The sequence below is a fragment of the Dasypus novemcinctus genome, chromosome 3 (assembly GCF_030445035.2).
Source record: "Dasypus novemcinctus isolate mDasNov1 chromosome 3, mDasNov1.1.hap2, whole genome shotgun sequence".
Lineage (NCBI taxonomy): Eukaryota > Metazoa > Chordata > Mammalia > Cingulata > Dasypodidae > Dasypus > Dasypus novemcinctus.
The window spans coordinates 137,792,451-137,810,554 of NC_080675.1; the positions used below are offsets into that span (position 1 = coordinate 137,792,451).

General features: G+C 37.5%; 1 protein-coding gene across 3 annotated transcripts in view; it reads left to right on the forward strand.

Annotated features, from left to right (window-relative positions):
- The window catches only part of USP3 (ubiquitin specific peptidase 3), a 119,559-nt gene that overhangs the window by 90,988 nt on the left and 10,467 nt on the right, over positions 1-18,104 (forward strand). For all 3 annotated transcript variants that reach the window (XM_004466678.4, XM_071214232.1, XM_071214233.1), the window contains 2 exons: positions 2,514-2,620; positions 2,778-2,858. In XM_004466678.4, coding sequence (XP_004466735.1) covers positions 2,514-2,620; positions 2,778-2,858 — 188 coding nt within the window. The remainder of the gene's footprint in view (positions 1-2,513; positions 2,621-2,777; positions 2,859-18,104) is intronic.

Consider the following 18,104-nt stretch of genomic DNA (forward strand, 5'->3'; position numbering starts at 1 on the left):
TGGTAGAATTGTTCTTCCTGGTAGTACCATGTTAAAAACAATATTAAATGAAAGTTTATGTGTTTTTTGATAGCCTATTCACACACAAAGGGTATTGAACTGCAAGGATATCTATGTAAAGTGAGGGTATGTGTCTAGTATTTTATATGATGCCCAGGGTTCCCCTGTGGACTCACATTGTGTAATACTTAGAGCATGCTATTTCATTACTTCATGCATTTTCAGTATTAATCCATGCTCTTTCAGGATATTTTAAAGAATAGTAATTGGAAGTTCCATTAATGAGTTAGAAACAGAAAGAAAAACTTTATCTTTAAATATACAAAATATAAGTTTTCTTATATTTCATTGAAGGACACATTTAAGGATCTGAGAATCTTATTCACTAAAACTTGGAAAAGGTTGCCTGTACTGTATTTGGATTTACTTGAACAAGCACCCAAACTGACTGAAGGTGTCAAGAGAGGCGGGAGTATGGTAGTTTATTTTTAGTTAATAGAAAATCATTAGTGCCAATATTAAGGACTCTAGCAGTGTAAAAGCCTGTCCAAGTAGTCAATACCCACTCTTGGTGTGCAGTTATAATAAATGGAACAGCAATTTTGAAATTTACTTACAAACCTTGTTTTCAGTCATGGTACACCCAAACTTTAATGCCAATAGATCAGATATAAATGATGCAAAACTTGGACAATGTTCTCTTCGCAGGGGAAGAGGTTATAAAGGAAGAACTGTATTGAGTTGAAATATACTGCTTTTTAATAAAAGTAATATCCATTTTAATTAAAGGCAATGTGGTATGTGAGCATCAGCATGAAAGCATCACTCCTAGTCCCTTCATTTTCAGATGTTATTATTTTGGTATGTCCTTTGTTCATGACACAGATTATTAAACTTGAAACAGCCTTTATAAAATATGTATAATGATATAGTAATATATATTATATATATATATATTCCATTTAAAAAAATTTACTAAAGCCAGTGTAATGCCCAATGCTTAAAAAAAGCTGCAGTATATTTCTTTTGCCAGTAAAGGAAGGAAGCACTCTCCCAGAAAAGGAAGCAGACTTTTAAAATAATAGAACTGCTTGGGTAGATTTAGTTTGCCCCATCTTTCCAGGAGGTTTAATTTGGAGCAGCTCAGAAAGTACAGATCAGTGTTTTAGGAGTATCATTGGCTGCAAGCAAGAGAAACCACTTCAAACTGCTCTTAGCAAAAAGGGGCATTACTGACTCAACTAACTGCTTAAGTACACAGAGATACAGGTGTTCACTGTAGCACTGTTAATGTTAGCAAACAGTTGAAATAACCTCAATTTCCATTAATATGATAGTGGTTGAATTTAGAGGAGTAGTATAGTGTTAAGAACATGGATGCTCAGGCCCCTCCAGCTGTGTGATCCTGAGTCAAGTTACTTAAGTCTGTAAAATGGGGATAATAGCACCTACCTCATAGAGTTGTTGTGAGGAATAATTGCTTTAATAAATGCAAAGGACTTAGAATGGAGCCTGGCAAGTAGTAAATGCTATATAAGCACTTGCTGTTACTCATGCTCTCACTGGTGCACTTTCTTGGTTTTTCTTGTGCCCATTGTATGTCCACAGTGTAGCATGCCGTGCAGCTGTCAGAAAGAATGAGGTCCATGTTCAAGATGTTTACTTAGGGAAAAAATAATCAAAGCAAGGAGCAGGTATGATCCACCTTTATGCAAATAAAATAATCGCCAACACTAAGTGCTTTCTGTTTGTCAAGCACTTTTAAAAAGCACTTTACATATATAACTCATTTCATCTCACACCAGGTCGTAAATACTCTTCCTGTTTTTTTTTCCTATTTTACAGATGATGAAGCAGAGGCACAGAGATTTTAAGTAACATTAGGGCAGTTGGATTTTCCATTGTTCTTGATGTGGTATATTCTTCATCTCCTCAAGGAAATTACTTACAGTGTTTTTGTTTTTTTTAAGTTAGCTTTTTAAAAAGGCTTGTTGACATGTAGCACTTTAAACTGTGAAGCTGTAGCTCCAGAAATAATCTGTATTCTGTATTAAATTTCTTTACTTTCTTTTCCCCAAATCTGACAGATGACCATCTTAAAAAATAAAAAATTATCTCCGATTGAGAATGTTGTTCCAAGTAAAGTGATTGAGAAGCAATCCCTGTAGTAATGGAGGGTGTGCAGAGATTCAAACTCAAATATACCCCTCTTTATCTGAGGGCTATATTTGTGATGGTGGTGGGGGTGTCATCTGGATTTATCTGTTAGTACATAACAAAGGCCTGAGAAGGTGGTGTCACACCACCAGCATTAGTTACTTCTAGGGGAAGGATTGGAAACATCTATTTAGCTTTGAAGTTTTTGTATTATTTTGTAACTTAAATAAATATAAATGATACCATATACCACCAAAGGGAGTCACCTATAGGGGCATGAGCAGATATTTAACTTTTTAAATGCCAAAGAGAACGTTTTTTACTGAGAAGTTTTCCTATGTGGTGATTTTCTTTAGAAATGGAGCATCTACTGTTGTCACGGCTATATTTGGAGGCATTCTCCAAAATGAGGTTAACTGCCTCATATGTGGGACAGAATCTAGAAAATTTGATCCATTCCTAGGTAAGAGACATATTTGGCATGTGGCTATATACTAGTTTATTATAATAACTTGAATGTTTCCTTTGAAAAACAAGCTAAGAGATCATCAGTTTTTGAAATTATTTTTTATTGTGTAGTTACATGTTTTTTAACAGCTATTTTCCTATCTTCTTTTAAGACCTTTCATTAGATATTCCAAGTCAGTTCAGAAATAAGCGTTCTAAGAACCAAGAAAACGGACCAGTTTGTTCACTGCGAGGTAAAGACACCTTGGTGTTTTAGAGTTCTTTTTCCCCCCTTAAATAGCTGAATAGATCGATAAATCCAGTTAACATGTGCTGTGTAGTTAATGTAAATTATAGTGGTCTGTATTCTTCTGTATGAATAATAGTTTGAAAAATCTATTAATGGTAATACAGGAAACGGTTAAGCCTGAGGCCCTGCTTTTAATTGCAGTGCTATTAAAATTCATGTTCATTTTGGGATATTTGAACAGTTTTTTTCTTTGATCAGTATTAATGACTGTAATGAAGATGGAAGACATTTAAAATTTTATTCCTGACCATACTGACAGTCACAATGAAAATTACTAATTGTTCTTGCTAGTCATAAAAAGATAATAGGAGGAATAAAAGGACCTAGTCTGTGCTCTATTATTAATAAAGTAACTCTATGTGGAAGGTAAAGGACATAATTTCTACCTTGCACTGTATGTTTACTAAAAGTAATACTTTTCTCCTCTTCAGCTTCTTAAGGAGTATTGTTATAATGAATAAAATGATAGTCAAAATATGGGTTTTGTGGAATGGGAATAAAGGTTCTCTCTCTCTCTCTCTCTCTCTATATATATAATGAGTGTAGTTTAAGAAAGTAACATGCAGGAGGTCTGGAACTGCACTGTCCAATACAGTAACCACTAGTCACATGTGGCTATTAAGATTTAATTACATTAAAACTTAAAATTCAGTGCTCAGTTGCACTAGCCACATTTCATGTACTCAGTGGCCACGTGTGACTGGCAACTAATATATTGGACAGTGCAGGTACATAATAATTCCATTACTGTAGAGTTTCTATTGGACAGTGCTGCTCTGGAATCAAATTTTATTAGTAGAAACAAAACTTCCTGTTGGGGAAGGGAAAGGCTTCTCTGTCACATGATATGTGTACTGTGAGGCACTGAGTGTGTTTAAAAAGCATCAGCACACAGATCTTCCTTGTGGTTCTGTTGCTCAAGTAGTTTTGGAAGTCTCTCAGGTGATGACTGTCAGAGATACTGGACCACTGCCAAGAAATGAGAGTAAAGCAACTCTATGAGAGCATTTTGTGGATACTTTTAGTTTGTTCTCTACCTACATAACCAGTCTTCTTTGAAGAGTAGTACATAAATTTAAGGAACCCTGCCTGCTTTACTTCCCCCTAATATATAAATACATATGTATCTTGTTTTGGCCAATGTGATATTAAGGAAATATCACAATATGCTTGATATCAGATTGTATTTCTCTTTATATCCAAGGCATGCTGAGGTATGCTAATTTAATCACCACACAATTTAATCACCATACAATTTAATCTTTTAAAGAGGAAATAAGTTTGAAGCTCTCTAGAGAAAAGAATGGTAATACCGACATCAGTAAAAAAACAAAACTGTTTCTTGATATAAATATATGGATATCAATAGGAACACTATTTCCTAATGTTTAACAAAACCCAGTAAATTCAGACCCAGAGACACTGGTTTATTCAGGCTTCTTTCTTTCCTTTCTTCTGCACTGTGTCCCCCATCCTGATTGGTTACACACGTGATTCTCATGTCTTCCTTAGAATCGCAGTTTTTCTACCAAGACCTTTTCTTGAGACTGTACAGAAGAGTGTATGACACAGCTTGTGTGGTTGACTGGTACTAAAATAAAAGTGTCAGCAGACACATGGTATGTGCCTTATCTCCAAAATTTTATTTTTCTTGACACAGACTCACTGAAATCTGATGTAACTGTATTGGCTTCAGGGGGCCAGATCTGCATTCTTAAGGGTTAAAGGTTTGACTGGAATAAGACTTCTGTATTCTCAACTGGCTTTCTTTTCCATTCTCAGATTTTTAATTTTGCTAAATATCTTAATGTCAGCTTAAAAAAGTAGGTGATAGGGTTCAGTAACTCCTTATTCTCATACTATTAATTAAAGGCACTAAATTCCCTTGGACATCCACAGTGAGCTGAATTTAAGTTGATTTATGTCCATTTCTTTATTAATTGGAGATGGAGATGTATGGTTACCTGGTAAGTCTCACTTTTATATGCTTTGTAAGTCTACTTGGTAAGGACTACCTGTGTACTTTTTGGAATTGTATTGGTAAGCTTCATTTTCATTTAAAAAGAAAAGGTGATGGTGAAGAAAGATCCCTGGGATTTGAAGTTTTTAAATGAAAAGTATGCATATTATGAGCAGCTAAAATAACGTCAGTTCTAAAATCTAACAAAGATAGCATCAAGAAAAGAAAGTTCAGTTGCACTAATACTATAGAGCTAAAAATCCTAAATAAAATACTAGCAAATAGAATCTACTAAACAATACTACACCAAGATCAAGTAGGATTTATTCTAATAATGTGATTTATTTATTTATTTATTTTTAAAGATTTATTTATTTAATTCCCTCCCCCGGTTGTCTGGTCTGTTCTCTGTGTCTATTTGCTGCGTCTTGTTTCTTTGTCCGCTTCTGTTGTCATCAGCGGCACAGGAAGTATGGGTGGCGCCATTCCTGGGCAGGCTGCACTTTCTTTCGCGCTGGGCGGCTCTCCTTACGGGGTGCACTCCTTGCGCGTGGGGTTCCCCCACGCAGGGGACACCCCTGTGTGGGCAGGGCACTCCTTGCACGCATGAGCACTGCGCATGGGCCAACTCCACATAGGTCAGGGAGGCCCGGGGTTTAAACTGCGGACCTCCCATGTGGTAGACGGACTCCCTAACCACTGGGCCAAGTCCGTTTCCCTAATAATGTGATTTAATATTAACTTTTTTAAATTTGGGTTAAAAGGGAAGACAACATACCCCAATAGGTTTTGATAAAATCCATTACTGATTAAGAGAAGAAAACATACTCTTTAATAAGCTAGGAATAGAAATGTTAACTTGATAAGGATTATCCATCAAGAGCTATAAATGATCATCATAGTTAACACTGAAGTACTAACAATTTTCCATTAAAGTCAGGAATCAGCCAGGAGGCCAGCTACTGACAGTTATTACTCAGCCCTCTTCTGGAGGGTCAAGGCAATTGACAGGGAGAAAAAAAAAAAAGGAAGAGGAATGGCCAAATTATCATTTGCAGATGAATTGATAACCTACCTAGAATTTTTCAAGACTAGCAATTGGAAAATTATGGGAGAATGCTTAACAACATCTGCTTCTGAAGAGGAGGAGTAGGCTGGATACCTGCTGTTCTAGAAGCTCTCAGGTTTTTTTGTTTGCTTTTAATTTTTTTTAAAGATTTATTTATTTATTTAATTCCCCTCCCCTCTCGTCTTTTTTTGTGTGTGTCTTTTTTTGCTGCGTCTTGTTTCTTTGTCCGCTTCTGTTGTCGTCAGCGGCACTGGGAAGTGTGGGCGGCGCCATTCCTGGGCAGGCTGCACTTTCTTTCGCGCTGGGCGGCTCTCCTTACGGGTGCACTCCTTGCGCGTGGGGCTCCCCTTCGCGGGGGACACCCCTGTGTGGCACAGCACTCCTTGCGCGCATCAGCACTGCGCATGGGCCAGCTCCACACGGGTCAAGGAGGCCCGGGGTTTGAACCACGGGCCTCCCATGTGGTAGACGGACGCCCTAACCACTGGGCCAAAGTCCGTTTCCCTTGTTTGCTTTTTAAATCAAATATAGATTTCACTTTGAAATCTAGGTTGTTTAGCAAGGTGGCCAAAGAAATAGGCAAAGAATCAGTTGCTTTCCTATACACATAGCAGAAGAATCCTCTTCACAATAGCAATAAAAAGTCAGAATTACTTTTAATGAGAACTATCCAATATCTAGATGAAGAAAATTGTAAAACGTTGTCAAAGGACAGCCAAAAAGTCTGATTCAACAGAGCTGTGTCATATGCTTGTATGGCAAGACCCAATATGGTAAAGATGTTCTACCTAAAACTACTGAATTTATTCTCATTTGTTCGTCAGTACCTCTGGACAGAGAGATCCTCAGGAGGAGCTAAAAAAGATTGAAAATGACAGTAAGCGGCAGGGTAGAGATGGAGTAGTGAATGTCCTAGAAGTATATACTAAAATAGCAAAATGATACAAAACTGTGTATATGGAAGCTATATGGCAAAGATTAAAATTTCAAATCAGTGGGGAAAATAAAAAAATAGCTTCTAAAAGGTGTTAGAGTAAGTCAATATTAATTTGGGAAAACAATTACATCACTACCTTATATCTTGAAAAGTTCTCAAGATTTAAATACAAAAAATAAAACGTATGAGGAGACTATAGGAAAATATTTTTTAATGATCTTGGTGTAGGGGAACTCTGTATATGTTGCTAAAGCCAGAACCCATAAAGTTTTGGGAAAAAAAATCATAAGTTTAACCACATAATGGTGAAGGACCATGAACAAAATGGAAAAGGAAATAAACTTGAAACAAATATTTGTAACATATATTAAAAAGAGTTTTGGGGCAAAGCATATGAATGAAAAAGTAATACAAATGATCAGTTTTAACACTTGGAAAATTATTAACCTTATTTAATATTAAAGAAAATATAAGCAAAACAAAACTGGTGAAAATGATAATATCTGTTGTTAACGAACATCTGAGAGTGGACATCCTTATATTGGTTGGTACAGGATTTTGGAGGGCAGTGATGACTATTTTAAAAACAATTTATTGAAGTATATCATTCATACATGAAAATACATAAACAATAAATGTATAGTAAAAATTACAAACTTACAAAACAAACATGCATAACATCATACAGGGCTCCCATACCCCACCCCACCACAAACTCCTTGCATTGCTGTGAAACATCTGTAATAAATAATGAAAGAGCATAGTCAAAGGTATTACTACTAACTATAGTCCACATCTTACATTTGGTGTATTTCTCCCCCAACCCACCCTATTTTTTTTCACAAACCATATAATTTATCTAAAGTGTATATCACCAAGTTGCACATTCATCACTTCAGTCAATATCAGAGCATTGTCATTATTCCAAAAAGGAAAACTACAAAAAACAAACCACTGCCATACCCATATGTTAGTGCTATTAATTATAAACCCTGTGATATGCTTTTACCATTTCTATTTATTGCCAGACATGTACAGACAACTTTTTACCAATTCTGCACAGATTAAACCTCAGCTTTCCATTCTCTAACCACATATTTTTCTCTGGTGAGTTATATTTTAATTGTGAACTCCATGAGTTTGCTCATATTTAGTTCGTAATTTGTCATTTTATTCCTGGTTTGCTTCACGACTTCATTTCTTCTTATAGATGAGTAATTGTCCATCATGTGTGTATATCATAGTGTTATCTATTTTGTAAGAAATCTACCTTGGTTGTTTCTATGTTTGGGCAATTGTGAATAATGCTGCTGTGACATCGGTGTGCAGATGTCTGTGTCACTTAAAATATTAGTTTTTTATTAGAGAAGGTGTGAGTTTACAGATCAATCATGCATAAAATATAGGATTCCCATATACTGTCCCACCAGCTACACCTTTGCATTGGGATGGAACATCTATTAAAATTGACGATAGCACTTCTTTGTAATTGTACTAATTTTTAAAAAATGTTATCTTTGTACAATGAAAAATTATGGTAGTACTCTTAACTACCATTCATAGTTTACATTAGCTGTATTGTAGTGATCTTTTTTTTTTTTTTAAGATTTTTATTTATTTCTCTCCCCCCCACCCCCACCTCGGTTGTCTGTTTTCTGTGTCTATTTGCTGCGTCAGCGTCTTTGTCCGCTTCTGTTGTTGTCAGCGGCACAGGAATCTGTGTTTCTTTTTGTTGCGTCATCTTGTTGTGTCAGCTCTCTGTGTGTGCGGCGCCATTCCTGGGCAGGCTGAACTTTCTTTCGCGCTGGGTGGGTCTCCTTACAGGAAGCACTCCTTGCGCGTGGGGCTCCCCTATGCAGGGGACACCCCTGCGTGGCACAGCACTCCTTGTGTGCATCAGCATTGCACATGGGCCAGCTCCACACGGGTCAAGGAGGCCCGGGGTTTGAACCACTGACCTCCCATGTGGTAGGTGGACGCCCTAACCACTGGGCCAAGTCCGCTTCCCTGTAGTGATCATTTTTAATGTGCATTTCTTTAGACAGTAATTTCACTTGCAAATGTGGAAAATAATGTATGTCCAAAATGTTCACTGCCACATTTTTTGTTGCAAAAAAAAAAAAAGAAAATTTAAAATGCCTATCTGTAGAACATTGGTTTATTAAATTGTCTTATATAGCAATTAAGAAAGATACAGATGACCAATAGTAATGGCCATAAAAAGATAGTTTCATTCTAGCCATCCATCCATCTTTGTCAATCCATTTTCTAAGTGGTTTTATCCAACATGTTCCTTGAATACTTAATACTGTCATGTACATTTCCAGAGAACAAAGATATTTAAGTTCAAGAAATTAACACCAATATAAAGTTAACAATTTTTTCATATGTACCAATGTTGTCCCTTTGAGACTTTTCTCTTCCCTTGCTAGATCCCATCCAGGACCATGTATTGCTTTAATTGTCACTTTCTTTAGTTCCTTTCCTATTTGATTGTGGGAACATACATGCAACATAAACTTTCCTATTCCAACCACTCCTAAGCATACCATTCAGTGGGATTAGTCACTTCCATTACTAAAACTTTCTCCCCAAATGAAGGAACTCCCAGAAAATCCTATACATATTATGCTTTAAGTCCTCATTCCCCTTGCTCCTGGCAACCTATATTCTAATTTCTATCTCTATAAGCCTGAATATTCTCTGATACTGTCTTTGTAGTTACCATGGGGCTTAAATAAATCTATAACAATCTCATTTGCTTTGGTACCAAATTAACTTCAATGGTATACACAAACTATGTTCTTCTATCCCCTTGTCCCCCCAACCTTTTAGTTTTTTTCACAAATTACGTTTATACATTGAGTCTAAAACCAGTGATTTATCATTACATTTTATGCATTTGCATTTTAGATCCTGTAAGAAGTGAAAAGTGAAATTACAACCAAAAAATATAACAGTTCTGGCATTTATATTTACCCATGTCATTACCTTTACTAGAAATCCTTATTTATTCATGTAGTTTTGATCTATTATCCTCCTTTTAAACTGCCTTGTAGGGCTGATCTGGTGGTAAAAATCACCCTCACCTTTTGTTTATCTGAGAATGTCTTAATCTCTCCTAATTTCTGAAAGACATTTTTGCCCGATATAGGTATTGGTTGGCATTATTTTGCTTTCAATACTTTAAGTAAGTCATCCAAAGAGGCCTTCTTGCCCCTGTGGTTTCTGACGAGAAATTGGCACTTGTTTTGAGGCTCCCTTGTTTGTAATGACATGTTGCTTCTCTTTTGCAGCTTTCAGAATTCTCTTTATCACTGACATTTGACAATTGGATTATATGTGTGGTATGGCTCTATTTGGGTTTACCCTATTTGGGGTTTGTTGAGCATCCTGGATGTGTTTCATACATGTTTAATGTTGTTTGAATTTTTTAACCTATCGTGTCACCTTTATAATGATGTAATACTTGTTTTGGGGGAGTAAAACAACTTTGTATTAACACATGCACATGTATTAACACAAGCACCAACTACTGCTTTGGTAAATTTATATAGTACATAAAGGTGATCTAATTAACTTCAACAAATCAGTTTTATTCCCTGCTCTCCATAGGGATACTATTTTAAGTTTATATAATGTGGAAGACTGACACTTGTGAAATATATGTCCTGAAACTTTTCAGGATTTTAAGAGTTTCAAACACCAGGGCTCTTGTTTTTTCCTAATGAAATATAATAAAGTACAAATGAAAGATTTAATAAGCTTTCTCAGCTCCTTAATGAGAGATATGAAGGTAAGTAGAGAACATAGCTTTGCCAAGATGTGATGCTAGGTAGCTTGTACTATTCAGTGGCCATGTGACTAACTCCCACATAGGAACTTGAGGTGAAATTCATATTCATGCTGCTGCAAAGTATTAAACTGTAGTACATTTCAGGGTCATTCAGCCTTTTCAAAAAGCTAAAATGGTAATTATATATCTGTGAATGTCAAGTATATGCTGTATCTAAGCAGTTTTTGTCAAGTGTGTGGATCAGTAATGATTTTCCTTATTACAAAGAAATCTATGTTCATTGGGAAAACTCAGTAAAGGACAGTGAGGAAAATAAATATCACAAAAAGGAGAGAAGAAGAAAAATACAAAGTAAGAAACTGTTGGAAAGAAGATGTGGACCAGAAGGGAGCCAGAGAAATATGTGTTTTCAGAAACCTACTTTGTGGTGCCACTTGTGTAAGGTGTGCTGGGGCCTGCCATTTTGTCCTGATGAGGGCTGCAGTAGACCTGCAGAAGCGCCCACTCTGTGGTGGTAGGGAGAAGAAACAGGAGAGCAGTCCAGTGTTTCTATGCATTTTTATTTTGGCTTCAAGAGTGCAAATGAATGCAAAAGTGAAATGTTAATATATTCGTTCTTTCAATAATCTAAATGCCTCTAAACATACCTAATTCCTGAAAACTGACCTTTCTATATACTTACCAAAGGAGACTTAAAATACCACCTCCTAACTCATTTTAGTAACCACCTTTGAATGATTGTATGCTTTCACACATGGGAAAGGCCCTTTCAAAAAGTGGTTAAAATAGGAAAGAATGCTTCCCCACTGTCAGGTTGTTACTGGTTCTCAGTGTTGTGTGGCCTGTGTAGAAATGGGTGCTATCTAACACCTACCCATTAATAGGATGGTGAGACTGACAGAGCATCTCAGAGTCCTCATTGTTGCCTGTTTGTTTATTTGTCTGGGGAACTTACGAGCAAACAATGGCTTTATATGTGGAAAATTCACTTTTCTTTCCTCTTATCTAATCCTCACCTGCACCCCCAAGGCTACAGCTTTTTAACATGATGCAACAAATACTTGCTGATGAAAGCTCCTGTAATTCAGCCTCAGAGCTTGCAAACACCATAGGGCTCAGTCTAAAGGGATTCATAGTACTAGCTGGTCTGTGATGTGTGGTTACACACAGGTGTGGAACTTGGTAAGTTTGTGTTTAGTGTCTGAAACTTGCTTCCTTGACATAAAATAGCAAGTTGGCAATGTATTCGTGGAACCTATTAGGACAAAGTCAGAGGGAGAAGGTTCACTGTCCACTGGAGGGGTTCAGAACACTCACAAAAAGAAGTGAAAATTAGGGTAACCTGAGGGCAAGTGGGGAGGTGGGGTTAGGAAGCAAATGCCAGGTATTAGGACCAGTGAACAAAGGCATATTGAAGACAGCGTAGGTCTGCAGAGTGCCGTCACCAAGAAAGCAGACTAAGATGCCCCAGGGATCTGACCCCCACAAAACAAACAAATACTGGCAGTAATCTTTCTCAGAGCTCTGGAAAACAGTAAAGGGTTGCAGACACTGGAAAAAAGAAATTCAAGAAAAAAGTAACTTAAAATCAGTAGGGAATCCTTGTGACATCATTGCCGGTCCTTCCCCCAGCCCCCCTCCTGGCTTGGTGCAGAGTCAGCCTACATTCTCAGTATTGGTCTCTGGTCCCACTTCTGGAAGAAGCAGAGTAGCCTATGTGCATGCTGGGGTTCATGTATGACTGTGACAGTCTATCTGGTGCCAGCCTGAAGGACTAAAGAAAGGATATTTGTCTCTGGCTCGTAGTCTGAGAACTTGCCTAGCACACAGAAACCACTTGCTGGCAGCTAAATCAGTTAAACAAATTGCAGTGGCCTCAGGCAAAGGATTTCTAGCTTTAAGACATACAATAGAGTGCTGAGGAACTAAAGGAAAGACTGTTTCATAGGGAGAAGAGGGGACATTTAGACTTGAGTAAATGGGGAAATCAAGACCATTAGGGCATACCCAGGACAAGATACATGCTCTGAGAAGACCAAAGAGGAGTCTTCAGGTTTATTGTCAGAAGGGCTAAGCTGTGAAGGGAAGCACTAGTCATCACAGAGACAATCTGCAAAGACAGTGAAAGATGTTTCCTTATTTTTGTTAGATCCTTACATTCAAAGAAATCTTACCTATCACTAGCTGGATATAAACTTAAGGAGCAGACACTGTAAGAACCAAAATTCCACTGTTAACATGCTAAAATATTCAACTAGAGTGTGCAATAAAAGATTATGAGGCAGGGAAGTGGTCTTGGCCCAGTGGTTAGGGCATCCATCTACCACATGGGAGGTCCACAGTTCAAACCCCAGGCCTCCTTGACGCGTGTGGAGCTGGCCCATGTGCAGTGCTGATGCGCACAAGGAGTACTGTGCCATGCAGGGGTGTCCCCTGCGTAGGGGAGCCCCATGCACAAGGAGTGCACCCTGTAAGGAGAGCCGCCCAACGCGAAAGAAATTTCAGCCTGCTCAGAAATGGCACCGCACACATGGAGAGCTGACACAACAAGATGACATAACAAAAAAGAGACACAGATTCCCGTGCTGCTGACAACAACAGAAGAGGACAAAGAACATGCAGCAAAATGGACACAGAGAACAGACAACCATGGCGGTGGCGGGAGAGGGGAGAGAAATAAATAAATCTTAAAAAAAAAAAGATTACAAGGCATGCAACAAAACAGGAAATGATAACCCATCCAAAGGAACAAGATAAAACATGAGAAACCATCATTGAAGACTGTAAAACTTGGAAATACCAGCTAAAGACTTTAAAATGGTCTTAAAGATGTCCAAAGAACTAAGAGAAAGCACAAAGAAATCAGGAAAATGATTTAGGAAGAAAAGAATATCAATAAAGAGCTGGAAATTATAAAAAAGAACCAAGCAGAAATATTGGAGCTACAGACCACAATAACAAAAATTCTATAGCAAATTGGAGCTGGTAAAGAATCAGTGAATATAAAGGTAAAACAATTGAAATTATTCAGTCTGAGGAGCAGAAAGAAAAAGAAAAATGAACCAAGCCTAAGAGATCTATGAGATACCATCATCTGTAGCAAAATACACATTATGGGACTCCCAGAAGGAAAAGAAAGGGGCAGAAAGAATATTTGAAAAAATAATGACTGAAAACTTCCTAAATTTGACAAAAGATATGAATATACACATCCAAGAAGCTGAATGAACTCCAAACAGGGTAAACTCAGATCTACACCTAGACAAACTATGATCAAAATACTAATGCGCAAACAAATAGAGAATCCTGAGAGCTGAAAGAGAGGAGCAATGCATCATTTAAAAGGGAGCCTCAATAATCAGAAGCCTCAATAATCAGAACTGCTGATTAAAAATGGTGGAGGCAATGAGGCAATGGGACAAACATATTCAAAGTGCTGAAAGAAAACAGTTGCCAACCAAGAATTCTGTATCTGACAAAGTGTCTTTTAGAAGTGAGGGGGATTAAGACATTCCCAGGGGCAGCGGACTTGGCCCAGTGGTTGGGGCATCTGTCTACCACATGGGAGGTCTGCGGTTCAATCCCCAGGCCTCCTTGACCCATGTGGAGCTGGCCCATGTGCAGTGCTGATGTGTGCAAGGAGTGCCCTGCCATGCAGGGGAGCCCCATGCACGGGGAGTGCGCCCTGTAAGGAGAGCTGCTCAGTGCGAAGGAAAGTGCAGCCTGCCTAGAGTGGTGCCGCCCACGCGGAAGGCTGATACAGCGAGATGTTGCTACCAAGGGAAACACAGATTCCTGTGCCGCTGACAACAACAGAAGTGGACAAAGAGGATGCAGCGGGTGGACATAGAGAGCAGACAACTGGGGTGGGGGGGTGGGGGGGAAGGGGAAAGAAATAAATAAATCTTAAAAAAAAAAAAAAAGACATTCTCAGATAAAAGCTGAGGGGGGTTGTCATCACTAGACCTGCCCTACAAGTGATGCTGAAGGGGGTTCTTCATATTGAACGGGAAGTACACTAGACAGTAGAATGAAATAAAGAGCTCTGATAATGGTAATGGCATGAGTAAATAGAAATACACCAGTATCGCATTTTTGGCATGTAACTCCACTTTTTACTTCTTTAAAGTAATTGTAAATCCATGATTGTGGACACTGTATAAAGATGTCATTTACGACAAGAACAACATAAAGGTGGAGAAACTAAGGGGTACAGAAGCATAGCTTGTGTAAGCTACTGAAGTTAAGTTGGTGGCAATCAAACACAACTATTAAGATTTCAGTTATTCAATTTAAGCTACATGGTAACCACAAAGAAATATCTGAAAAATATTCACTGAAAGAAATCAGGGTATCTAAATGATTCACAAAAGAAAAACCTAAATACAAGGGTACTTAGGAAAGAACTGAGGGACAAAGTATATAAGAAGACTTACAAACAAAAACCAAATAGCAGAATGGCAGAAGAAAGTCCTGTATTATCAGTAGTTATTATACTTTAAATGCAAAGAGCTAAAACCCTAGTCAAAAGGCAGAGATCAATAGAATGGATAAAAAAGCATGACCCAAGTATATGCTGCTTGTAAGAGACAGCTTAAAAACATAGGTATGTTGAAAGTAAAAGGGAGAAGTGGATTTGGCTCAACTGATAGAGCATCCACCAACCACATGGGAGGTCCAGGGTTCAAACCCAGGGCCTCCTGACCCATGTGATGGCCCACAAGTGGTGCTGATGCGCACTGTGCAAGGAGTGCCTGCCATACAGGGGTGTCCCCCACATAGGGGAGCCCCATGCATAAGGAGTGTGCCCTGTAAGGAGAGCCGCCCCATGCAAAAAAAAGTGCAGCCTGCCCAGGAGTGGTTCCACACACACGGAGAGCTGACACAGCAAGATGACACAACAAAAAGAGACACAGATTCCTGGTGCCACTGACAAGAATACAAGAGGACACAGAAGAACACACAGCGAATGGATACAGAGAGCGGACAACTAGGGTGGGGGGAAGGGGCGAGAAATAAAAAATAAAAATCTAAAAAAAGAAAGTAAAAGGAAAAAATATATCATACAACAAGTAACTAAAAGAGCTGGAGAGGCTACAGTAATACTAGATAAAATAGACTAAGTAAAAAAAACTTACAATAAAAAAAAGAACAACAATGTATATTGATAGAAGGGCCTATACATCAAGAGGATAAAACAATTACAAATATATATGTACCTAACAGCATAGCCCTAAAGTATATAAAGCAAATATTGACAGAATTGAAGGGAGAAATAGATGGTTCTACACTAAACATAGGAGATTTTCAGTAATTTCAATAACAACATCTAGATCAAAGATCAATAAGGAAATAGAAGACTTGAACAGTACTATAAACCAGCCAGGCTAACAGACATATATAGAACACTTCCTCCAACAACAGCAGATTATACAGTCTCAACTGCACACGGATCATTCTTGTGACTATATGTTATGTCACAAAACAAGTTTCAATAAACTTAAGATGATTTAAATCATATGAAGTATGTTCTCTGTCCATAATGGAATGAAGCTGGAAATCATTAAAAGAGGGAGAAAGGGACATTCATGGATACATGGTAATTAAACCATACACTCAAACAACCAATGGGTCAAAGAAGTTGTCATAGGGGAAATTTGGAAATATTGTGAGATGAAGGAAAATGAAAACACAACATACCAAAACTTATGGGATGCAGTAAAGGTAGTGCTGAGATGGAGCTTTGTAGTTTAAGTGCTTATATTAAAAGGGAGTAAAGATCTCAAATTGTTAACCTAACCTCACATCTGGAGGAACTGGAAAAAGAGCAAATAAACCCAAAATGAGCAGAAGGTAGGAAATGGTAAAGATTAGAGATGACTGATATAGAGAATAGAAAAAACAGAGAATGAAACCAAAAGTTGGTTCTTTGAAAAGATTAATAAAAGTGATAAATGTTTAGCTATATAATAAAGAAAAAAAAGAGATGATGCAAACAACTCAAATGAAAAGGACACATTACTACCAACTCCACAGAAATTTTTTAAAAAAGATAAGAGGATGCTCTGAATAACTGTTTGCCAATGAATTAGATAGCCTAGATGAAATGGACAAATTACCTATACAGTCAAGAGGAAATAGAAAACCTCAACAGATCAATAACAAGAGAGATTGAATCAGTAATCAAAAATCACCCATGAAAGAAAAATCCAGGGCCAGATGGCTCTACTAAGTGAATTTTATGAAACATTCAGAGAAGAATTAAGACCAATCTTAATCAAACTCTTCTAAAAATTAAAAGAATAGGGTGTACTTCCTGACATATGAGGCAAGCTTCACCCTGATACGAAAGCCAGGTAAAGTTATTAAAATAAAACTACAGACCAACATCCCTTATGAATATACATGCAAAATTTCTCAACAAAATATTAGCAGACCAAATCTAACAGCACATTCAAATTTGATCATCATGATCAAACAGGATTCATTCCATGAATGCAAGTGTAATTCAAAATCAGATAATCAGTTATAAAGTCATATTAATAGAAGAAAAAAACACACCATCATCTAAATTGACACAGAACTGAGACAAACTCAATCTGACCAAACCCAGCACCCTATCCTAATAAAAACATGCTGAATACTAGGAACTAAAGATACTTTGCTCAATAATATAAAAGGTATAGATGAAAAAGCTACAGGTAATATTATACTCAACTGTGACAGACAAAAAAAAATTTCCCCTGAAGTTCAGGATCTCTTAGGACAAGGATGCCCACTTGTACCACTGCTATTCAACCTTGTACTGGACATTCTTGCCAGGGCAATTAGATAAGAACAAGAAATAAAAGGCAATCAAATAGGAAAGGAAGAAGTAAAATTTCCCCTATTTGCAGATGACACGATCCTATATGCACAAATTACCCAGAAACTTCACATCAAGGCTACTAAAGCTAATAAATGAAGTCAGGGAAGTGGTGGGGTACAAAATCAGCAGTGTTTCTAAATACTAATAATGAACAATCTGAAAAGCAAATCAAGAAAACAATTCCATTTACAATAGCAACTAAAACAATTTATACTAGGAATAGATTTAACCAAGTATGTAAAGGACTTTTACATGGAAAACTACAAAACACTGCTTAAAGAAATTATAGAAGGCCTAGATAAATGGAAAGACATGCCATCCATGTTCATAGACTGGTACACTAAATATTGTTAAGATGTCCCTACCTGTAGCAGTTTGATATGGTTATGAATTCCAAAAATGGATATTGGATTATGTTTGTGATCTGGTCTGAACCTGAGCGTAATTGAGTTACGATTAGGGCTTTGCTTGGGCCACATTATTAGGGTATTGAGTCCCTACCACTTGGTGGGTGGAGACTCAGATAAAAGGCATGACAAAGGACAGAGTTGAAGCTTTTT